This window comes from Chlorocebus sabaeus, chromosome 8 (genome assembly GCF_047675955.1).
Source record: "Chlorocebus sabaeus isolate Y175 chromosome 8, mChlSab1.0.hap1, whole genome shotgun sequence".
Lineage (NCBI taxonomy): Eukaryota > Metazoa > Chordata > Mammalia > Primates > Cercopithecidae > Chlorocebus > Chlorocebus sabaeus.
In genome coordinates, this window is record NC_132911.1 from 148,556,385 (window position 1) to 148,580,359 (window position 23,975).

Here is a 23,975-nt window from a genome sequence, read left to right on the forward strand (position 1 = left end):
TTCCAGTAAATTTTTATTATTTATTTTACAATGTTTCCCCTCCCCTCAGCCCCACTAGAATAAGTCAGCTCGGTGGGGTCAGGGATTTAAGGCAGAAGAATGAAAATGCCCAACCTAAAATACAAGATCTACAAAAGCACCTGGCTACATGGGGCCAGGCTGAGCAACTGTATGGTGTCTACAAAGGGCCTCAACCTGGCCACATAGCCACGCCCAGCAGCAAAGACAAATGTACAGGGAAAGGGAGGGTGTGAGGTTCAACACCCACCTGGAGAAACATGTTGTTTACAGCTGCTTTACTTCAAAAAAAGAAAAAAAGGCATAGCTCTCTTTTTCAATTAAACAGAAAACTACATAATTACGTTCAAACACTCTCACTTAAGAGCCTGCCTCATGGCAAGGGCAGAGCTGTCCTGGGAAGAGTCAGCTGCACTGCGGCACCATCTCAGGTGCCTGTCCAAGCCTGACCTGAATGGGACTGGCCAAGTGAGGGGTCAGTCCTGCAGTCTACGCTCACACCTCTTCTCCAGATCTGCCATTTCCTTTAGGACCAGAGCCACGCTGTACCGCAGCTCCTGGAATTTGGCTGTGGGGACCTCGAAGCGGTATGCTGACCCATCTGAAAGCTTCAGCTGCATCAGGACGCTGGGCTGCAGGGAGCGAGCCAGGGCACTGGTGGAGATTGCTACATCCACCCGCCACCGAAAGTCAGCAACATGGGGCAGCCAGGCCCCCTGCTGCTGGGCCACGCAATCAAGGAGGGGCCGCTGGCTCCCAAATACCACGCTGGCCAAGTCCCCGACCAGGTCTTGGGGGATGCAGAGCTCCTGGAGCTGGTCCCTGAAGGTGTCAGGCTTCAGGCTGGCGGGGGGCAGGCGGAGGGCTTGCTGGAGCAGCGTGTGCATGCCTGCCAACAGGGCACCCAGCCGCTCCTCCGGCAGGTCGGCGCTGACCCGAAGACGCTGCACAGCCTCTCGGCAGTCCTCCCCCTGCAGGCTGCTGACCACAAGCTTCAGCAACTTTCTGAACGTGCTCCTGTCTAGGTCACCTAGTAGTCGGGCCATTGCTGCCACCTCTGGAGGAAGCTGGGTCCCCAAGAAACTCACTCGGCCACTGTGACTATCACCAGGATGATGCAGGTACGGAGCTGCAGCCCCCACAGCAGACATTGCTGCTGCTTCCTCCTTGATCAGCCAGCCCAGGAGGTCGGTCCCAGATGCAGATGCCTAGAGTGGGGCAGGGGGAGAAGACCAGTGACTCTCACGTCCTTTGGGCCAGCGAGTGAGGGTTGATATGGTCCCCATCATCAGGATGCTGACAGTGTTAACTACCAATGAGAGTCAATGTTGGGGAGGTGGCCCTGGGAGCAGGTGGCAGAGGGGTCCATGACAGTCCCAGGAGGAGTGGAGGCCTCCCAGAGGAAGTGATATCTAAGGCATGAAAGGCAAGCAGGAATTGGCAGAGAAGTGGCAGAGCAGGGAGGAGGACCAGGAAACAGCACAAGTTCTCCAAGTAAGTTAACAGATGAAAGAATGAACTAGGGGAAAGGTCCAGGGAACAGAGGGACACGGGCAGCTGGCGCCATGGACCACACTGAGACCATTTAACTATTCAACCTTGAATCCTTCACAACAGCGGGCAAGAAGAAATACCATTTTCACCTGACAGGGAGATAAAGCTCTAGGCCAGGTGCAGTGGCTCCAGCCTGAAATCTCAGCACTTTGTGAGGGTGAGGCCAGCGGATTGCTTGAGCCCAAGAGTTGGAGACCAACCTGGGCATCATAGCAAGGCCCCGTTTCTACAAAAAATTTTAAAAACCAGCCAGGCGTGGTGGTGCACGTCTGTAGTCCCAGCTGCTCAGAAGGCTGAGGACAGAGGATCCCTTGGGCCCAGGAGATCATGGCTGCAGTGAGGCGAAATCGAGCCACTGCACTCCAGCCTGGACAACAGAGCGAGATGCTGTGAGGAAGGAAGCACGGAAGGAAGGGAGGGAGAGGGGGGAGGGAGGGAGGCAGAAAAGAAAAGTAAAAAGAAATCAAAGCTGTAAACACAGCTGCCAAAATCAAGGACTGGAGCCTAGACCAGTCTATTCAGAAGTCCCAGCGGTTTCCACCACAGCCCTCAACCCCCGGGCTGGAGGCGCTGAGTAACGGGTGGCAACAGAGGCAAGTGCCGCATCTAAAGAGGGTGCCGACGCACCTGATGGGGCAGCGCAGCAGCACAAGCACCTGCTCACCTCAGCACAACAGGGGCTGGAGCAGAGCTCGGCGGGGCACAGCTCCTGTCCTCAAGGCACTTGTCAGGCCACTGCACAGCGCTGGGGGAGCCCAGGGAGCTCCTCAGCGGCTTCACGGCGCCTCCATTCTCCCTGAAAGTCAACGACCACCCACTGCCAACTCCTTCACCGCCCTGCCAGCACCAGCAGCACCTTCCCACTCCAAAGGGGCATCCGGGAAGGCCTCCGAGCTGCCTGCTTCCGGTCACGCGGCTTGGCAGGCCGGGTTCGCACCCCGACTCCGTACCCGCGGCTCTGATGGGGGCGCGGGGGCCTTGGTGCACAGAGTCGAGCGCCCGTCGCCGCCCCCACGGTTCGGGCTCAACCTACCGGCGGGCGCTCCTCCGCGGAAAAACCCCGCAGTATGGAGAGCTCCCCGGACACAGCGGCGAAGCAGCCTTTCCTAGGCCCGCACCCCCAGCCCGGGAGGGAGACTCCACCCGACTCCACCCCACGCTCCCGCGGTCCGAGTCGCCCCCAGCACCTGGTGCCGGCGATCCCCAGCTGATGCAGCCAAAAGCGGGCCTGGTCCCCGGAAGCGCCCCAAGGGCCACTTCCGGGTCGCTCTAGGAAAGCAGCAAGGACCGCCCCACTGTGGTCAGCTGGCCCGAGGGGCGGAGCCGAGGCCGCGCCAGGCCCCGCCCCCTCCCCGCCCTGGTGAGTCGGGGGTCGCCGCGGCGGGGTTCCAGGCCTGGCCTTAGACAGTTTTTTTTTTCTTCCCCCGAGGAAAAGGGAAACAGAAGGCGGTGTTTTGTTTCCGTTTCTGAGGTAGAAACTGCAGCCCGGGCCCGCGTCTCCCTCCCAGCTCGCGCAGAGGAGGGTAAAGCGGGAGACGCCTCCCGTGATCGGGGTCAGAATTCCAGTCACCTGAGGCTGAGGCGCTCGCTGGCTTTCGTCGGCTCCGGGTGGGCGGCGGGGAACGGGACCTTGCGGATCAGCGCGGAGCGGAGCCGAGCGGGCGTCCCTGTCCCGCGTGCACGGTCTGCGCCTGCAGGGTTTTGAGAGCTGCCCCGTTTCCCCTCCGGTCCGGTGGCGGCCGGCGCGGGTGACTCCGTTCCGCCCTGGGCTGCTCTGTTGGGCCCTAGTGCAGGAGCTTGGTCCGAAACAATGGCCTCCCAAACGTTTATTTAATTGTATTTTACTATAGTGAAAAATAATGTGCCAAAATCATTGAATTGTATAAAATGGGTGAATTTATATGATATGTGAATTATAGCCCAATAAAACTTTTTTTTTTTTTTTTAGACTGAAAAGAAGGGAAACAACCCAATTAAATGGGCAGAAGATTTGAGTGGACATCAAGGAAGATACAAAGTGAGTAATGGGTACTTGAAGCCTTCAGCATCGTTGGCTATTAGAGAAATGCGAATTGAAGCCGCAGGGAGGTGCCATTTCATACCATTAGAAGGGTTCTTTTTTTTTTTTTTTTTTTGAGAGGGAGTCTGAGTCTGGCTCTGTGGCCCAGGCTGGAGTGCAGTGGCCGGATCTCAGCTCACTGCAAGCTCCGCCTCCCGGGTTTACGCCATTCTCCTGCCTCAGCCTCCCGAGTAGCTGGGACTACAGGCGCCTGCCACCTCGCCCGGCTAGTTTTTTTGTATTTTTTAGTAGAGACGGGGTTTCACCATGTTAGCCAGGCTGGTCTCAATCTCCTGACCTCGTGATCCGCCCGTCTCGACCTCCCAAAGTGCTGGGATTACAGGCTTGAGCCACCGCGCCCGGCCAGAAGGGTTCTAATAAAAATGACAGGCTGGGCGTGGTGGCTCCCGCCTGTAATCCCAGCACTTTGGGAGGTCGAGGCGGGCCGCCATATCTCAGGAGAACTCTATCATGAACACATAACTTAAGGGTATGGCAGTGAACCATTCCTGAAAAGCCACCCCCACGATCCGATCACTTCCCACCGGGCCCCACCTCCAGCACTGGGGATTACCTTTCAGCCTGAGATTTGGGCAGGGACACAGATGCAAACCACATCAGCCATACAATGGAATAGTGTTCAATAACAAATAGGAGTGGAGACTGGGTGTGGTGGCTCATGCCTATAATCCCAGTACTTTATGAGGACTAGGTGGGAGGACCACTTGAGGCTAGTAGTTCAAGACCAGCCTGGGCGACGTATCAAGGCTTCATTTTTACAAAAATTTTTTAAAAACCAGGTGTGGTGGTGTGCACCTATAGCAGGGGTCCCCAACCCTCAGGCTATGGACCACTACAGTTCAGTGGCCTGTTAGGACCTGGCCTCACAGCAGGAGGTGAGGGCAGCCTATAGGCCCAGCTACTTGAGAGGCAGAGTGAAGACCGCTTGAGTCCAGGAATTTGAGACCAGCCTGGGGAACATGGCAAGACTCCATTTCTAAAACAAAACAAAACAAATCAAGTCTAAAAACCATGCTGAGGGAGGATTGTTTAAAGGGAATGGATCTGGGAAGTTTAGAAAGAGACTGCATCTGTAAGGTGTTATTTCCCTTTAAAATATCTGAAGCAAAAAGGCGAAGTGCTATCATTTGTGAGGTCAGGGCAGTGGTTACATGGCAGACCCACCCCCTCCAGAAGTGAGGAGAGCCAGGAACCTGGGGGTGAGTTTTGGAGACAGTTCCCACCCAAAGGCCAGCGTGCCTGGAGAACTCTCATCCTATTGTAGCAGGATGACCTGCAGACAGAACTCCTCAGACACCGGGTTAAAGAAGGAAGGGGTTTTATTGGGCCAGGAGCTTCGGCAGACTTGTGTCTGAAGAGCCAAGCTCCTTGAAAAAGAGATTATTGGCCCTTTTAAGGGCTTACAACTCTAAAGGGTCCATGTGAAAGGGTTATTATGATGGATCGGGCAAGCGTGGAGAACGTGACTGGGGGCTACATGCATCAACTAACAGAACAGAAAGTTTTACCGTGCTTTCTTATGCAATGTCTGGAATTTACAGATAACGCAAACAGTTCAGGTTAGAGGTTGATATTATTATTATATTATTTTTAACCACCAGGGCTAGGTGATCGTGCCAAGGTCATCTGGCTATTTATCTTCTGTTTCTTTCTATCTTTTTGTTTTCTCCCTCTTCTCCTGTCTTTTAAACTAGTCAAGACAGGGGGAGAGGAGGGCAGCATGAGAAGTGGTGGTCTCCTTCCTTACTATGATCAACATTTGTAAGTTAATTTAGCTTGAAACAATTTCAAGCTTAGATAAAAGGTTGTGAATAGTGCACCTTCCCAGAGACCCCCATTCAAGGGTCACCAGGTGTCCCTGCAATGTCTCTGAAGGAAAACACCCTGTTGCCTGGCAAGAGTGGTGTCATCTTGAAGCAAAATCACTGTGGTGGCCGATGTTAGACTCCTGTGTACCAAGGTCTTCACACAAGGCCTGTAGCGTTGATAACCCCTCAGAAAGATGCTTACCTAACTTCCCCAGCAGTCAGGAATTTTGCAAGAAAGTCTGAGGCATCACCAGCTGCACGTTTTTACCAAAAATCTTGCTATATAAAGGATGCTTTCTGGAGGGCAGGTGCAGGGATCCACTGTCTTGTGGCTGCCCGAGATGCTACTTCCGTTCATAAGTCTCTATTAAATGTTTCTTTCCGAGAAACTGCATTTGTCAGCCTCTTTTTTCAACCTCTCAGCTCCGTCGGCCTTTGGGGGTAGGTTTGTGTGACCTGCTCACTGCAGAGCTATCCCTCAGAGCATGAGGACTCAGCCGAGGGTCACGAGTTGCACTCACTTGTCCTATTTCTTGTCTCCTTCAATCTAGAACAGCCTTTCCATCCCCTGGACTTTCAGGACCCTGAAGTTTAATGTTTATATGCAGTCCTTATGGAAAATGTTTCTCAAATTATCACCATTCTCTTGGTCAAAGCAGTGACAGAGCCTGCCCAGATTCAAGAAGACATTGCTCCTGCTCTCAACGGGAGGGACGCCAAAGAACCTGTGGCATCCTCAGTCAGCCACAGCAGATACCGTGGTGGTAACTCGGGCAAGAAGCACCAACACCTGCGAAAGCCAGGTGTCTCCAGGGCCTGAGGCTCAGGATATTTACACAGTGTCAAAACATCACCATGCAGTGTAATTATTATTAATTATAAAAGGGAATAAGGTAACTTCACAGGAGACAAACCAGGCAAACAGCACCCTGGTCAAATGATCTAAGATAAAACCATTAATGCATAAACTAATGCCATTCTCCAACTGTCAGCTGTGGTGGGAAGACATCACTGCACAGCTGCCCGAGACACTTCCACCCAAACTTCTCTCTGCTGGGTGTCAAGCTTGAAGCCATCTGATGGCTCCTCCATCTTCCTGGTTACCTCACTATTTTCTATCCCAGGCATTTCTCTGAACAAGACGTTTGCATCCTTAATCCTATCTTGACATCTTCTTCTTGGAGGACCCAGACCAACACAAATGAGCCAGAAGCAGCTTGAGAAAACCAGTGATCAGACGGACATTTGGGACTGGCCCACCCACCATCTGCAGGTGAAGAGGGTACTGTTCTGATTAGGAGGTGGGGCACTGACAGTCCCTGGCACAAGGTGAGGCTCCACTGCTAAGCTTTCCCTTGTGACCTGGGAAAATGTCTCAGCAGAAAGGAGTCTGTGCAAGGGACAATGATGCAGGCATTTGAAAGGTGCAAGGATGGCCGGATCCCGGAGCAAGACTGCACCGCCTGCAGCAGAGAATAGAACACTTGTCTATGGGACCTCAAATGGCCCTGCATCCACACACGCTTCCAGTATGAGCTGAGCTCTGTCAGGCCTCCCCAGGCGTGACGTCAGGCAGCCCAGCAGCATCCATCAGAATGTGGCAATGGCATGGCCAGGATGGTATCCACGCAGGGCCAGAGCGCCAGAGTGAGCTGAGGGAGCAGGCAGCCCAGCCCACGTGCCTCCCTCAGCTCAAGCCTACGGCTGTACATGGCACACGTGACGTGCAGCTCAAGTCTATAGCTGCAGCGGGTTCCTGCGTGGCTGACGGAGGGTGATTTGTAGATGGATGGGCTCAGTGCATGGCACACGTGAAATGGGCAGCAGCAGCTGTATTACTGCCACTCTCAAGGGTGGGAAGGAAAACCTTCCCAGTGGGCAGAACTGCAGGCAGCATGCCCGGCCACCCATGTCTGCAAACAGAAGTGGCCTGAGGTGAGAATGCCCAGACTTCTGGACAGTGGCCTTGTGTCCCCACCTTCTGTGGGGGCCAGAAGGAAAAGGAGCCTGCAGACGAGGTCTGGGTTGAGGCAGTGGTGAACACACAGGAGGGCACAGAGTGAGAAGGTGTTCGCACATATCTGCCCACCAAGGCATCCAGCACACGAGGCACTGAGCAGCCAAGCAGACGAAATCACTCACCAGTGGACACCAGTCCTCACCGCCAGCCACTCTGGAGCGTGAAAGGGGTGACCCTGGTAACAAAAATGAAGATTCCATATGGAAGACCTCCTTCACCCTGGGTCTCATGTTGCCGGGCGCAGTGGTTCCTGCCTGTAATTCCAGCACATTGGGAGGCTGAGGCAGGAGGAGGAGCATGAACTCCCTTACCAGGGCCTGCCTGGCAGCTGCCACCTCTGGATGTCCAAATTGTCCGTAACAGATTGGATGCCATCATGCACTTTCTGTCCTGGAAAGGCTGGCCGTTTGTTCTCACACGGATGGATGCCTATTTCAGGTACCAGCTGGCCTTTCCTACAGAGCCTCAGCCCACACCACTGCCTGGGGCTTAGGTTGCTTCATTCAGAGGCATGAATCCTCACACAGCAGCATCCTAGTGGGACCCACTGGTACCTGTATTGTAGCAGCCAGCCTCACGCAACTCTGCACTGGCCTTCTAGAGGCTCAGCTGAAGCAGCAGCGTAGAGAAGATGCTCTGAAAGGATGGCACCATCCTTTGGGATGCCATGCATTAATTTGGATACTTTTTATGGTACTGTGCTCCCAACAGAAAGAACACATGAGTCTGGGAAACAGATTTGAAGCAGGAGTGGCCCAACTCACCCAAACTCTCCCATAACCTACTGGGAGATTTTGTGTTTCCTCTCTACATGGTTCTGGACTTTGTAGGGTTGGAGGTCCAGTGCCCCAGGAGCACACAACAAGGATCCTACTGAATAAGCTACAGCTGCTGCAAGGACGTTTGCGCTTCTCAAACCCAGGGACCTACCAGGTCTGCTGTGTTGATAGTTGTAATTTTAGATGAGTAATGAACAGAAAAGAAGAGAACATTTCATCCCTGAGACCAATTCCAGTGATGAAGACTGTAGCTAATCCAACTAACCACTTCCTTCTGAGTTTCTTTTCAGGAAGAAAGACCCATGGGAACCAGGGTTTTCTGAATTGATAAGAATTAGAACTGGCTGGGTGTGGTGGTTTACACCTGAAATCCCAGCACTTTGGGAGGCTGAGGCAGGAGGATGGCTTGAGTCCAGGAGTTTGAGACCAGCCTGAGCAACATGGCAAAACCCTGTGTCTACAAAAAATACAAAAAATTAGCCAGGCATGGTGGCACATGCCTGTAGTCCCAGCTACTCGGGAGACTGAGGTGGAGGATTGCTTGAGCCTAGGAGGTGGAGTTTGTAGTGACCTGAGATTGTACCACTGCACTCCAGCCTGGGTGATGTTAGGTTTTGAAGGGAAGGCAAGGGTTAAAGAATCTCACACACACACACACACACACGGTGGCTTAACAGCAACACAGGTATGTTGCAAAAACCTGTGGAGATAGGAGACCAGCTTAGTGCCAGAGCCCGTTGACTACTTACAGGCTGGGGCAATTTATAGGCCTGTGTGGGAGAGGTCGGGGCCGGGGGGCATGGCCTGCTTCCTGGGAAAATGTTGATAACATGTTCTCAGGATGAGGCAGTTCTGGCCCTTGTTCCAGCAGAATGTGGTGTTCCTTGCACTTTCTCCCAGCAGAATATAAGAGGCAGGCTGTTTCTCACCACCTAAACCCCCGTGGAATGTTTCATTTTGAACAAGGTCTGCAAAATGGTGGGGACATACAAAATGGCACAAGTTGGACTAACATTCTTGCTTTATACTTTATTTTTTATTTTTATTTTTTTGACAGTCTCACTCTGTCGCCCAGGCTGGAGTGCAGTGGTGCAATCTTAGCTTACTGCAGCCTCTGTCTCCTGGGTTCAAGTAATTCTCCTGCCTCAGGCTCCTGAGTAGCTGGGACTACAGGTGTGCGCCACCACACCTGGCTAATTTTCGTATTTTTAGTAGAGATGGGGTTTCACCATGTTGGCCAGGCTAGTCTCAAACTCCTGACCTCAAGTGATCTGCCTGCCTCAGCCTCCCAAAGTGCTGGGATTACAGGTGTGAGCCACCGCGCCTGGCCACCTACTTTTATATAAAGGGAAGAGGGTGGTTGTTGATTATCTGGCTGCTTCCTGCTGAATAGGGGTGCTGTAATCAGGGTTTGGGTTTTGAAGCAGTGGGTGTCTGACTTCAGAGTCACTTTCCTGGAGGCGCTGATACTGGACTTGGCGGAGTAGGATCATATCAGTGTCTTTCTGGGTGGCTGCCTGGACAAGGGAGTTCAGCCTTCGGGAGGTAAAGTGGGATATGAAGGTGAGTACACACAGGCCAACTGTTAGGAGGAAGAAAATTAGGGGCCTAAGAAGAGGTTACCCAAGGTATCCACATTAGGAGGGACGACCCCTGCCTCCAAGAGTTAGTGGCTTGATGTTGGATTTCTGCAGCCCTGTCTCGGAGCCTGTGGGCTGTGTCTCGAACAGTGCCGTATTCATGAACATTTAAACAGCCTTCTTGGAGATCCACACATGTGCACCCCTTCTCAGTGGCTGACAGGTCTATAGTCCTTCGGTTCTGGAGAACAACTCCCACAGGGGAACCTACCTGCCTTTGGAGGCTTGTGATGGAAATAGGCATGTCCTCTAGGTATTATAGAGGACTGCAGAGATTTTTATATATGTAAAAGGCAGCTGAGGCTGACACACCCGACCCGCCATTCTGGTGCCAAGTTCGACAGAGAGGCTTAATCCTGTTACCAGAGGAAGGAGATATGGAGCCAGCTTGGCGTGCTCGTGCTCAGAGGAGGAGGAAATAGGGAGAGCCTGAATGGTTTGGTTGTTAGGCAAAAATGTTAATGTTTGGAGACTGAAACACCAGGGTGTATGTTTGTAACCGAGCTGCCGGCAGGCAAAGATAAGTTTGTTTCATACAGAAAGAAAAGGTGGGGAGGGGGTTGGCAGGCTAAAGTTGTAAACGAAGGTAGCGAGCTGTGAGAAGATGGGGGGTGAACCCTGAACAAATGTTTTGTTCCAACTTTTTGTTTTTCCAGGTTGAATAGCTGTTAACAAGGGTAACCCCTGTGAAGGCCAGATAAGGGATGTTGCTGGGGGAGGAGGTGAAGGCTGTTGAGTTTCGGAGAGAGAAGTAGGTTTTCATTAACAAGTGGCTATTGCAGTACAGGTAGGGCAGAAGGATATAGGTTGCAGCTGAGGGAATTGTGTGTGCATTTTTTCCAGGGAGCGCCCTTGAGTGGGATACATGGAGAGTGAGCGGTGCTGGCAGAGAGGGGAGGGGTTGGTAAGAGGTGTTTTATGGAATCCAGCTTGTAACATGTTTAGAGGTTATGAGGCAAAGGAGGGTAACAGCCCTGTGTGTGACAGTGTGGGTGGATTTGATGGATTGCGGGGAAAGGTGTTCAGCCAAACAAGATTATAAACAGGCTTTGGGAATGAATTGGCAGAGTAGGTGAGATGCAGGTTTATTTTGGACCAAGTTTCTGTAGTTAGGTTAACAGGAAGGGCTGTGAACTGCTGGATTTGTGTGGACAAACAAATTTAACAGTTGGAAGAAAGAGGGGAGTGTGAGTGATTTAAGAGCAGTGTGAGAGGCTGACAAAGGGGGCCTGGCTGCCAGAGGTTGGGGGTGAGGACTTAGCATATCCACAAAGGACAAAATGAAAAAAGGCGATTTGAGTAGGAGTGAAATTCTGAAAGGTGCCCTGTAACCATAGCTCCTGGATTGATGTGAGGAATTCGAGTGGCGTATCCAGGCATGTGGGGAGGGAGAGATCTGAAACAAGGTATGAGATAAAAGATTTGAAATTGGAGGCGGAGAGCGTTACGGACCAGGGCCTTCTGGAGAGGCAACTTCTGCAACTCTTGTTAAGCACAGGGAGGTGGGTCCTGTGAGGGGGAAGAATACTTTTTGCGGGGGGAGAAAACTTCGGGATGTGGATCTGGAGCTTTTCTTAGTTTGGAATGGTGTGTCCAGTGTGGAAAGCGTGTTAGCTTTGCCGCTGTGGGAGTAGCTAGAATAACCTGGTGAGGACTCGTCCACTTAGGAGAGGGGAGGAGGAGTCTGTGATCCAGACCCAGTCCCCACTGGTTGTAGGGACAGGAAGGAGTGTTTTGAGGATGGACTTTCAGGCGGAGGCAAGTAAGCGTTTCTGGACTGTCTATTAGATGGTGAGAGAGCTGTAATGCTGGCCAAGTATCCCATGCGGAAGGGCGGGGAGATAAGGGAGATTTTGGAGGATAAAGGGGTGTCCATACATATGTTCAAATGGGCTTAGGCTGAGGGGCTTGTGAGGAATGGCTTATAAAGGCATGAGGAGAAGTGAAGTTTCGGCCGTTTTAACCTCCAGGGAGAGTTTGGATAACTTGTTTTAGAAGGCCGTTGGCCCATTCAATCTTACCTGAAGATTGGGGGCAATAAGGAATACGGAAGGCCCAGTTGATGTTCAGAGCCTTTGCCAGCTGTTGGTTAACCTGTGAGACAAATGCTGGCCTGCTGTCTGCCTGGATGAAACAGGGGAGTCCAAACCGGAGGACAGTATGGGTGAGGAGAATAGAAGTGACAGTTTGCTTTTTCAGTAGTAGTAGTAGTGGTAGGAAGAGCCTCTATCCATCCATACGATCTACTATTGTCAGAAGGTTCTGGACTTATTTTACAGGGAGCATGCAGGTGAAGGTGATTTGCCAGTCCTGTCCTGGCAGGTGTCCTCGGGCCTGGCGTGTGGGGAAAGGGGGTGATCTGATGGCATCCTGAGTGCAAAGGGAACATGCCTTAGTGATATCTTTGAGATTGGTGGCCATGGTGGGAGAATGTATACGTTTTTAAGAGCTGAAGTAGAGGGAGGCAACCAGCATGGAAATGGTTGTGCACATATAAAAGTACAGAAGGTTGGTTTTTTTTTGGAGACAGAGTCTTGCTCTGTCACCCAGACGAGTGCAGTGGCGTGATCTTGGCTCAATGCAAACTCCGCCTCCCGGGTTCAAGCAGTTCTCTGCCTCACCCTCCTGAGTAGCTGGGATTACAGGTGCATGCCACCACACCTGGCTAATTTTTGTGTTCTTAGTAGAGACGGGGTTTCACCATGTTGGCCAGGCTGGTTTTGAACTCCTGACCTTGTTTACACCTGCCTCAGCCTCCCAAAGTGCTGGGATTACAGGCGTGAGCCACCATGCCCGGCCCAGGAGGTTTTTAAAACTTGGCCAAGACAATTTTAGCACTGAGGTAGAACCATTTTTTCCCGAATGGCACCAGCCAGGACAAGTGAGGTTTGTTCCTCCTGGGTATATACAGGGTATATGCTGGGAAAACTGGGCAATAATGATGGGGTTTAAGGGCTGCCTGCTGGGCTACCTAATTTGCTAAAAAATTTCCCTTGGTTGGCCGGGCGCGGTGGCTCACGCCTGTAATCCCAGCACTTTGGGAGGCCGAGGCGGGCGGATCACAAGGTCAGGAGATCGAGACCATGGTGAAACCCCGTCTCTACTAAAAAATAGAAAAAAATTAACCGGGCGCAGTGGCGGGCGCCTGTAGTCCCAGCTACTCGGGAGGCTGAGGCAGGAGAATGGCGTGAACCCGGGAGGCGGAGCTTGCAGTGAGCCGAGATTGCGCCACTGCACTCCAGCCTGGGCGACAGAGCGAGACTCCGTCTCAAAAAAAAAAAAAAAAAAAAAAAAAAAAAAAAAAAAAAAATTTCCCTTGGTTATGGCATTTGTAGCCTTTTGGTGTCCCTTACAGTGGATGATGGTGGCCTGCAGTGGTAGTTTAGCTGCCTCCACCAGCTTGTGTGTGTTTGCCATTTACTATGGGGGCTCCTTTTAGCTAGGAAACTCCTTTCCTGCCAGATTAAGGTGTGAGAGTGTAGGATGCAGTATGCATATTTGGTATTGGTGTGATTTTTTTCTTTTTTCCTGTAATGGAGTCTCGCTTTGCTGCCCAGGCTGGAGTGCAGTGGCACAATCTCGGCTCACTGCAACCTCCACCTCCCAGGTTCAAGCAATTCTGCCTCAGCCTCCTGAGTAGCTGGGACTGCAGGTGCCCACCACCATGCCCGGCTAATTTTTGTATTTTCAGTGGAGATGGGGTTTCACCATGTTGGCCAGGCTGGTCTCAAACTCCTGACATCGTGATCTGCCCGCCTTGGCCTCCCAAAGTGCTGGGATTACACGTGTGACCCACCATGCCGGGCAGGAATCAGTGTAAATGTTAACCCTCTTTCCCTTTGTTAGGGTGAGGGCCCTGGTTAGGTCATCTATCTCTATCTGTTGAGAGTTAGTTCTGCCTGTTACGAGGTAGTATGGGGGGGAGAGCATTGGATTCTAGGAGTTTATTTTGGCAATGATGTTGTAACCAGATGCTGGACATGGCTTCTTTAAAGAGCTTCTGTTAATGAACCATGTAGTTGTTCCCTGCAAAGGGGCTTCTGAAATGTGTTGGAAGAGGGAGGGGAGGGAGCCTAAGAGGTCCAGGGAGGACTGAGACAGCTCAGAGTCAGAGGTGTTTACAGGGAGGAGGGTGGGAGGGTTGAGAGCTTTACGTTTCTGGAAGGTGATTAGATGGTTTCCTATGAATAAGGTGTGTACCTGCTGTAAGCAGGATGGTGGGAGGGATAGAAGAGATTGATGGCTCCTGAGGTACTGTAGGTTATGATGTGTTGGTAGAGTGAGTTTCTGAGCTGCCTCCGAGGCCAGCAGTGTGGCCCACCCAAGATTTTTAGGCAGGGTGGCCAGCCCTGGACGACACAGTCTGGTTGTTTTGAGAGGCACGTCATGGCTTGTGTTTGGCAAAAAGTTTAAGAGCAAGCCCTTATCAGAATGAACACGCAGAGTAACGGGCTTGGGGCGTTGGGCAGTCCCAGTTCTGGGGCCATTGAAAGGGTATTTTTTAGTTTTTTTAAAGTGTGAATTGACGGGACAAGCCGGGTTCAGAGGCTCTAGGCTGGGCCCACGTGAGGCCATGTAGAGCAGCTTGGCCAGCAAACAGAAGTTGGGAATCCACAGCCAGAGGTATCCCACGAGGCCCAAGAAGGAGAGGAGGTCCTTCTTTGTGTGGGAAGGGGCAATGTCTTGAATTAGCTCCTTTTGTTGGGTTGGGATGGCCTAAGAATTAGAGGTTAGAACTCAGGTGAGTGACCTGGGTTTGAGTGAGTGACCTGGGTTTGGTCTACCTGAGACTTTGCTGGTGAGACCCAGTATCTTTACCTATGGAGGAAGTTTAAAAGCTGAGTGGTGTGTTGGACAGACTGGTTAAGGGAGGGGCTACAGGGAAGTAGGTCATTGACTTATTGGGGGAGGGTGCTAGGAGCAATGGGAAGTTCAGCTAGGTCCTTGGTGAGGGCCTGTCTGAATCGGTGGGGGCTGTCCCGGAACCCTGGTGGGAGTATGGTCCACGTTAGTTGGGTGGACGTGTGGGTATTAGGATCTGACCAAGTGAAAGCAAAAATACTTTGGGAAGCCGAATTTAAGGGAATAGTGAAAAAGGTGTCCTTTAAATCCAATACAGAGAAGTGTGTGGTAGAAGAGGGACTATGGGAGAGTGGCGTATGTGAAATGAGAGTGGAGTGTTGGATGCACTGGTATTACCACCTGGTTAACAACTCAGAGATCCTGGACCAAGTGGTAGGATCTTGAGAATTTGAGCTTGTAAAAGTTTACAGATAATAGGTTTGAGGCCACTGAGGCTGCCTGGGTTAGGGGATATTGAGACTGATGATGGAAAACAGAGTGGTTTTGGAGGGTTATTTACCCCGGATGTGATGTGTGGCTATTGTGGGTTTAAAAATGTTCCAAATTTCAGGATTAACAGAAGGTAAGAGGCTGGATAATGAGAATGAGGGGGAGAAGGAAGCGTCTGAGTGGCAGAGTAAAATAAAAGGAGCGGAATTGCAGGGGGCAGATTGTATGGAGGCCTGGGATTTACTTAGTATGTCCCGCCCCAAGATAGGAGTGGGGCACTGAGGGATAACCAGGAAGGAGTGGGTGAAGGGGGTGTTGAATAGGTTGCACAATAGAAGACCAGTCTGTTTGTGCCTAGAGGGGATTCCATCAACTCCCACAATAGAGATAGAAGAACTGAGGAGGGGTCTGGAATATTCTAATAAGACAGAGTAACTAGTCCCTGTATCCAATAGGAAAGACATGGGCTTACCAGAGACTGACCCTGGGTTCCGAGGTGGTGATGGCAGCTGGGGTGGCAGGCCCCTGGCCCCATCAGTCTTCGGTCACAGGTGGTGAAGCAGATGAGGAGCTTTGCTGAACACAGTCCCACTTCCAGTGTTCCTTGATGCCACAGATGGGGCAAGGTTTTGAGAGTAGGCCTTTGCCCAGTGGCTCTGTTGGCTGCACTTAAAACAGGCTTCTGGTGGAGTTTGTTGCAGGGTTGAGGATTTCTGTACATGTTGGAAACTCTGTTGAATGGCAGCTGCCAACATCTGGCATTTAGCCTTGTCTCTTTTTAACTTTTCCTCTCTATTGTTAAAGACCTTAAATGCCACTTTGATTAAGTCTCTTTGGGAGGTTTGAGGGCTATTCTCCAGTTTTTAAAGTTTCATTAGAATGTCTGGAGCTGACTGGAAAATGAAGTGTAAATGGAGGTAGATTCTTCCCTTATTGGCATTAGGGTTCAAGGTGGCATATTTAGGTGTGGCATATTTAGGTATGGCCTCTGAAAGGCAGAAGAAAAGAGCAGGAATGGCTTTATTTATTTATTTTTGAGACAGAGTTTCGCTCTTGTTGCCCAGGCTGGAGTGCAATGGCACGATCTCGGCTCACCACAACCTCTGCCTCCCAACTAGCTGAGACTCGGACTGGCTCTCCTTGGTCCTCAAGCTTGCAGACAGTCTATTGTGGGACCTTATGATTGTGTAAGTTAATCCCCTTTATACAAGCTTGCGCCACCATGCCTGGCTAATTTTTTTTTTTTTTTTTTAAGTACAAACGGAGTTTCTCCATGTTGGTCAGACTGGTCTTTTTTTTTTTTTTTTTTTTTTTTTTTTTTTTTTTTTTTTTTTGAGACGGAGTCTTGCTCTGTAGCCCGGGCTGGACTGCAGTGGCCGGATCTCAGCTCACTGCAAGCTCCGCCTCCCGGGTTTACGCCATTCTCCTGCCTCAGCCTCCGGAGTAGCTGGGACTACAGGCGCCCGCCACCTCGCCCGGCTAGTTTTTTGTATTTTTAGTAGAGACGGGGTTTCACCGTGTTAGCCAGGATGGTCTCGATTTCCTGACCTCGTGATCCGCCCGTCTCGGCCTCCCAAAGTGCTGGGATTACAGGCTTGAGCCACCGCGCCCGGCCTGTCAGACTGGTCTTGAACTCCTGACCTCAGGTGATCTGCCTGCCTTGGCCTCCCAAAGTGCTGGGATTACAGGCGTGAGCCACCATGCCTGGCCAGGAATGGCTTTATTTATGCCAGCTAGGAGGCATATCATATGGCCTTATTTCTATCTGTCTGCAGAAGTTGCCTGATAATCCCAACTGGGGTCAGTTCTGGGGATAGTTAGGGTCCATACTGGGTTATGAGCAGCATTTTGTTGGTGGAGGGTGTCTACATGTGTCTGGGCAGCTATCCAGATGCATTCCCTGTCCTCAGGGGTGAGGGTGCAGGAGAGGATGACATATATGACATGCCAGATAAGGTCATGAAATTGAGTGACATACAGAAATTCTTTGAGGAAGGAGGTGGGATCTGTGCAAAAGGAGCTGAGTCTCTTTTTAAGCTGAGAGAAGTTGAACTCAGATTATGCCTTTGGTCCCTGTGACCTCCTGCAAAGGGAGAACTTTGGAGGGCCTTTGACCTTGTGCCTGGTTTTTGGTGGAAGGGGGCTGGGCATGTGCCTAGTTTGTTAGCCAGGTTGAAATTAGAGGAAGAAGGCTTGTCTGGAGGAGAAGGCGTTTTTGCGGGTTTTTTGTTGAGGAGGAAGATTTGAAAAGATGAACGGGATTGGCAGAGAGAGAGTGAGCCAGGAACACAGATAAGCAAAGCACCTCAGATCATTTATGATTTTGTTGGAGGAAGTCTTTTAGATTATGTTAGATTTGGAAATTGAATGTTTTGGTTTTTGGTATTGACTATTATTGTCCAGTTTACACGGGGACTAGGCAACATTACAGGGGAAAGTACAGAGGAAAGTAAAGTGTTCAGTTTTTTGTTTTTGTTTCGAGACTGAGTCTCGCTGTGTTGCCCAGGCTGGAGTGCAGTGGTCCAATCTCGGCTCACTGAAAGCTCCACCTCCTTGCAGGAGGTGGGTTCAAGTGATTCTCCTGCCTCAGCCTCCCAAGTAGCTGGGATTACAGGCACCTGCCACCATACCCGGCTAATTTTTGTATTTTTAGTAGAGACAGAGTTTCACCATATTGGCCAGGCTGGTCTCGAATTCCTGACCTTGTGATCTGCCCACCTTGGCCTCCCAAAGTGCTGAGATTACAGGCGTGAGTCACTGAGCTCGACCAGCAAGGCATTCAGTTTTAATGCAGTTTGCCAAGCCCTGGGCTTGGAGGTTCTGGATGAAGCATCCAAGAGCGGTGTCTTGAAGAGGTTTTCAGGAGTCTTGCCCCATACTGCTGGCCAGAGGGTGAGAAATTTAGAGGATGGAAGTATCCCAGAGGGAAATGAATACCCTGGAGGGGAGTAAGTACCCCGATTCCTCCTGGGAGAAGGGACATAGGAGAGCCGGGACATCCCTACAGCTCTTTGCAGTCCCCCAGAGGCTGCAGTGGCCAGAGTGGTGAGTGTTCTGATGGCGTCCCCTCAGAGGGCAGGCCACAGTCACCTGGTGACCAGGGAGACCTCTTTCCCAGTGCTGGAATTTTCTGGTGAACCCCCAGAAATATGAGAGGAATCCAGAAAGGAAAAAAAGGGAGACTCACCCACTAATTGGAGATGGGTATTGGATGTGATATCCAGCAATGGGATTGATACTTGCTGGAGCTGCCTGGAAAGGGGAAGGAAGCAAAAAGAGGATGAAGAGTTTGATCAGGATCTGGAAGTCAGCCAGAGAAGAAGAGAGAATAAAGGAACAGGACTGGGAATAGGGAGTCCACTCAGGATCTGGAAGCAGGCCCGGGTCTGGTTTTTGCTGCTTGCTGCTTTCCAGGTTGCAAGAAAAGATTTACCCATTTAGAACCCAATCCCCATCCTGGGTTTTGGCATCAAAATGTTAGGTTTTGAAGGGAAGGCGAGGGTTAAAGAATCACACACACACACAGAGAGAGAGAGAGACAGAGAGAGAGAGATTGTAGCTCAACAACAACACAGGTATATTGCAAAAACCTGTAGAGATGGGGGATGAGCTTAATTCCAGAGCCCACAGCTGCTTACAGGCTGGGGAAATTTATAGGTGTGATGGTTAATACTGGAGAAACATGAAAAGCCAAGACTGGCCTAGCCTCCCAGCCTACATCTTTCTTCCATGCTGGATGCTTCCTGCCCTCCAACATCTCACTCCAGGTTCTTCAGTTTTGAGACTCGGACAGGCTCTCCTTACTCCTCAAGCTTGCAGACAGCCTATTGTGGGAAATTGTGATTGTGTAAGTTAATACTCCCCTTTATATATCTATTCCATTAGTTCTGTCCCTCTAGATAACTCTGACTAATACAGATTTTGGTACCAGGAGTGGTTCTGGAGGAACAGAATATTAAGGATGGAGTTCTTTTGTTGGTTTTGGGGTTTCTGGATTTGGCTGGTTAATATGATTAAACCCCAAAATGTTAAGGACTCTACTTCTAATAGTATGGAGAACACTGACAGTCTTTGGCGTAAACTGTTTAGAGAGTTATGCAAAATAAATGCATTTGATGCTCCTGATTCACGGCTCATGAGAGGCAAGGAGTTTGGTAACTCTACACATAATACCTTTGACTATATGTGGAGAACCAACGAACATGATGAAGCTGGTTGGTTGCTCCTAAGTTCAGTGGACAAGGTGGTGAAAGAAAATGATGGCTGGACCAGGTGCGGGGGCTCATGCCTGTAATCCCAGCACTTTGGGAGGCCGAGGTGGGCAGATCATGAGGTCAAGAGATCAAGACCATCCTGGATAACACGGTGAAAACCTGTCTTTACTAAAAATACAAAAAATTATCCAGGAGTGGTGGGTGGTGGGTGCCTGTAGTCCCAGCTACTCGGGAGACTGAGGCAGGAGAATGGCATGAATCCAGGAGGCGGAGCTTGCAGTGAGTCAAGATTGTGCCACTGCACTCCAGCCTGGGCAACAGAGCGAGACTCCGCCTCAAAAAAAAAAAAAAAAAAAAAGAAAAGAAAAGAAAAAAAGAAAGAAAACAATGGCCACGCAAGGTGGCTCATGCCTGTAATCCTAGCACTTTGATAGGTCAAGGTGGGTGGATCACCTGAGGTCAGGAGGCAGAGGTCAAGTAATTAATGGAGTTTTAGCTCAGGTCCAACTTACAGTGGGTCCAGTGGGTCCCCAGACTCATCCTGTGGTCATTTTCCCAGTGCCAGGATGCATAATTGGCATAGACATACTTAGCAGCTGGCAGAACCCCTACATTGGCTCCCTGACTGGTAAAGACTATTATGGTTGGAAATGCCAAATGGAAGCCATTAGAGCTGCCTGTACTGAGAAAAGTAGTAAATCAGAAACTATTGAATCTCTGGAGGGAATGTGGAGATTAGTACCACTATCAAGGACTTGAAGGACGCAGGGGTGGTGACTCCCATCACCTCCCCATCAACTTGCCCGTTTGGCCTGTGCAGAAGACAGCTGGATCTTGGAGAATGACACTCATGGATTATCGTGGGCTAAACCAAGTGGTGACTCCACTTGCAGCTGCCGTACCAGGTGCGGTTTCATTGCTGGTGCAAATCAACAACCTCCTGGTGTTGGGAACAGGCCCCCCAAAATCTGGCCACAAACTGGCCCCAAAACTGCCATAAACAACATCTCTGCAGCACTGTGACATTTTCATGATGGCCATAACGCCACACTGGAAGGTTGTGGGTTTACTGGAATGAAGGCAAGGAACACCTGACCCACCCAGAGTGGGAAAACCACTTAAAGGCGTTCTTAAACCCAAACAATAGCGCAAGCGATCTGTGCCTTGAGGACATGCTTCTGCTGCAGATAACTAGCCAGACCCATCCCTTTGTTTCCCATAAGGGGTACTTTTAGTTAATCTAATATCTATAGAAACAATGCTAATGACTGGTTTGCTGTTAATAAATATGTGGGTAAATCTCTGTTCGGGGCTGTCAGCTGTGAAAGCTGTGAGACCTCTGATTTCTCACTTCATGCCTCTGTATTTGTGTGTGTGTGTTTTTAATTCCTCTAGCACTGCTGGGTTAGGGTCTCCCCAACCAAGCTGGTCTCGGCATCCTGGTACCTGGTGTGCAACCATTGACTTGGCAAATGCCTTTTTCTCCATTCCTGTCCATAAGGCCCACCAGAAGCAATTTGTCTTCAGCTGGCCAGGCCAGCAATATACCTTTACTATCTTGCCTCGGGTGTATTAACTCTCCAGCTTTGCGTCGTAACCTTATTTAGAGAGAGCTTGATCACTTTTTGCTTCTGCAAGATGTCACACTGGTCCATTACATTGATGACATTATGCTGACTGAATCCAGTGAGTAAGAAGTAGCAAACACACTGGACTTACTGGTGAGACTTTTGCATGCCAGAGGATGCAAAACAAATCTGACTAAAATTCAGGGACTTTCTACCTCGGTAAAATTTCTAGGGGTCTATGGTGTGGGGCCTGTTGAGATATTCCTTCTAAGGTGAAGGAAGCTGCATTTGGCCCCTCCTACAACCAAGAAAGAAGCATAATGCCTAGTGGGGTTATTTGGATTTTGGAGGCAACACATTCCTCATTTGGGTGTGTTACCCCAGCCCATTTATCGAGTGACCCAAAAGGCTGCCAGTTTTGAGTGGGGTCCAGAACAGGAGAAGGCTCTGCAACAGGTCCAGGCTGCTGTGCAACCTGCTCTGACACTTGGGCCATGTGACCCAGCAGACCCAATGGTGCTTGAGGTGTCAGTGGCAGATAGGGATGCTGTTTGGAACCTTTGGCAGGCCCCCACAGGTGAATCACAGCAGAGGCCTCTAGGATTTTGGAGCAAGACCCTGCCATCTTCTGCAGATAACTGCTCTCCTTTTGAGAGACAGCTCTTGTCCTGTTACTGGACTTCGGTGGAAACTGTATGTTTGACTATGGCTCATCAAGTCACCATGTGACCTGAACCGTCTTTCTTGAACTGGGTGCTTTCTGACCCATCTAGCCATAAAGTGGGTCATGCACAGCAGCATTCCATCATCAAATGGAAGTGGTATGTACATGATCGGGCTCAAGCAGGCCCTGAAGGCACAAGTAAGTTACATGAGGAAGTGGCTCAAATGCCCATGACTCCACTCCTGCCCCCCTGCCTTCTCTCCCCCAGCCTGCACTGATGGCCTTATGGGGAGTTCTCCATGATCAGTTGACAGAGGAAGAGAAGACGAGGCCCTGGTTCATAGATGGTTCTGCACGATATGCAGACACCACCTGAAAGTGGACAGCTGCAGCACTACTGCCCCTTTCTAAGACATCCTTGGAAGACAGCGGTGAAGGGAAATCTTCCCAGTGGGCAGAACTCTGAGCAGTGCACCTGGTTGTGCGCTTTGCATGGAAGGAGAAATGGGCAGATGTGTGATTATATACTGATTCATGGGCTGTAGCCAATGGTTTGGCTGGATGGTCAGGGACTTGGAAGAAGCATGATTGGAAAATTGGTGACAAAGAAATTTGGAGAAGAGGTATGTGGGTGAACCTCTCTGAGTGGCCAAAAACTGTGAAGATATTTGTGTCTCATGTGAGTGCTCACCAATGGGTGACCTCAGCAGAGGAGTTTCATAATCAAGTGGATAGGATGACCCATTCTGTGGACACCACTCAGCCTCTTTCCCCAGCCACCCCTGTCATTGCCCAATGGGCCCATGAATAAAGTGGCCATGGTGGCCAGGATGGAGGTTACTCATGGGTTCAGCAACACGGACTTCCACTTACCAAGGCTGATTCGGCTACAGCCACTGCTGAGTGCCCAATTTGCCATCAACAGAGACCAACGCTGAGCTCTCAATATGACACCATCATTCCTTGGGGTGATTAGTCACCTACCTGGTGGCAGGTTGATTTACTGGACCTCTTCCATCATGGAAAGGGCAGAGGTTTGTCCTCACTGGAATAGACACTCTGGATATGGGTCTGCCTATCCTGCAGGCAATGCTTCTGCCAAGACTACCATCTGTGGACCTATGGAATGCCTCATCATCCACCGTTATGGCATTCCACACAGCATTGCCTCTGACCAAGGCACTCACTTTATGGCTAAAGAAGTGTAGTAGTGGGTTCATTCTCATGGAATTCACTGGTTTTACCATGTTCGCCATCACCCTGAAGCAGGTGGATTGCTAGAACGGTGGAATGGCCTTTTGAAGTCACAATTACAATGCCAACTAGGTGACACTACTTTGCAAGGCTGGGGCAAAGTTCTCCAGAAGGCCGTGTATGCTCTGAATCTGTGTCCAATATATGGTACTGTTTCTCCCATAGCCAGGATTCACGGGTCCAGGAATCGAGGGGTAGAAGTGGAAGTGGCACCACTCACCATCACCCCTACTGATCCACTAGCAAAATTTTTGCTTTGTGTTCCTGTGACATTACATTCTGCTGGCCTAGAGGTCTTAGTTTCAGAGAGAGGAATGCTGCTACCAAGAGACACAACAATGATCCCATTAAACTGGAAGTTCAGATTCCCACCTGGACACTTTGGGCTCCTCCTACCTTTAAGTCAACAAGCTAAGAGGGAGTTACAGTGTTGCCTGCGGTGCTTGACCTGGACTATCAAGATGAAATCAGTCTACTCCACAACGGAGGTATGGAAGAGTATGTGTGGAATACAGGCGATCCATTGGGGCATCTCTTAATATTACCATGCCCTGTGATTAAGGTCAGTAGGAATCTATAACAGCCCAATCCAGGCAGGACTACAAATGGCCCAGACCCTTCAGGAATGAAGGTTTGGGTCACTCCACCAGGAAAAAAACCATGGTCTGTGGAGGTGCCTGCTGAAGGCAAAGGAAATACAGAATGGGCAGTAGAAGAAAGTAGTGATCAATATCAGCTACGACCATGTGACCAGCTGCAGAAATGGGGACTGTAATTGTCATGAGTATTTTTCCTTCTTTTGTTAAAAACATGTTTGTGTTGGCCAGACGCAGTGGCTCACGTCTGTAATCCCAGCACTTTGGGAGGCCGGGGTGGGCGGATCACAAGGTCAGGAGATTGAGAATATCCTGGCTAACACAGTGAAACCCCGTGTCTACTAAAAATACAAAAAATTAGCCAGATGTGGTGGTGGGTGCCTGTAGTCCCAGCTACTCGGGAGGCTGAGGCAGGAGAATGGCATGAACCCGGGAGGCGGAGCTTGCAGTGAGCTGAGATTGCACCACTGTACTCCAGCCCAGGCAAC

At 50.5% G+C, this 23,975-nt stretch overlaps 1 protein-coding gene and 1 long non-coding RNA gene across 5 annotated transcripts; one reads left to right on the plus strand and one right to left on the minus strand.

Annotated features, from left to right (window-relative positions):
- Nucleotides 1-3,243, minus strand: COMMD5 (COMM domain containing 5). Of its 3 annotated transcripts, XM_008002022.3 has the most exons (3): nucleotides 2,760-2,849; nucleotides 2,237-2,368; nucleotides 1-1,226 (listed from the first exon to the last, which is right to left on the minus strand). In XM_008002022.3, the coding sequence occupies exon 3, from the start codon at nucleotides 1,167-1,169 to the stop codon at nucleotides 495-497; it is 675 nt and encodes a 224-aa protein (XP_008000213.1). In that variant the 5' UTR covers nucleotides 1,170-1,226; nucleotides 2,237-2,368; nucleotides 2,760-2,849; the 3' UTR covers nucleotides 1-494. The 3 variants fall into 3 exon arrangements, with proteins under 3 accessions (XP_008000213.1, XP_008000214.1, XP_008000212.1); XM_008002023.3 differs by lacking the exons at nucleotides 2,237-2,368; nucleotides 2,760-2,849 and adding an exon at nucleotides 3,143-3,243; XM_008002021.3 differs by lacking the exon at nucleotides 2,237-2,368 and having other exon boundaries at nucleotides 2,760-2,869.
- Nucleotides 2,925-20,768, plus strand: LOC119624830 (uncharacterized). Of its 2 annotated transcripts, none has more exons than XR_005240874.2 (3): nucleotides 2,925-3,043; nucleotides 3,521-3,589; nucleotides 6,012-20,768. It is a non-coding gene; the product is annotated as an uncharacterized lncRNA (long non-coding RNA). The 2 variants fall into 2 exon arrangements; XR_012093811.1 differs by lacking the exon at nucleotides 2,925-3,043 and adding an exon at nucleotides 3,173-3,255.
- Nucleotides 20,769-23,975: the final 3,207 nt, after the last annotated feature.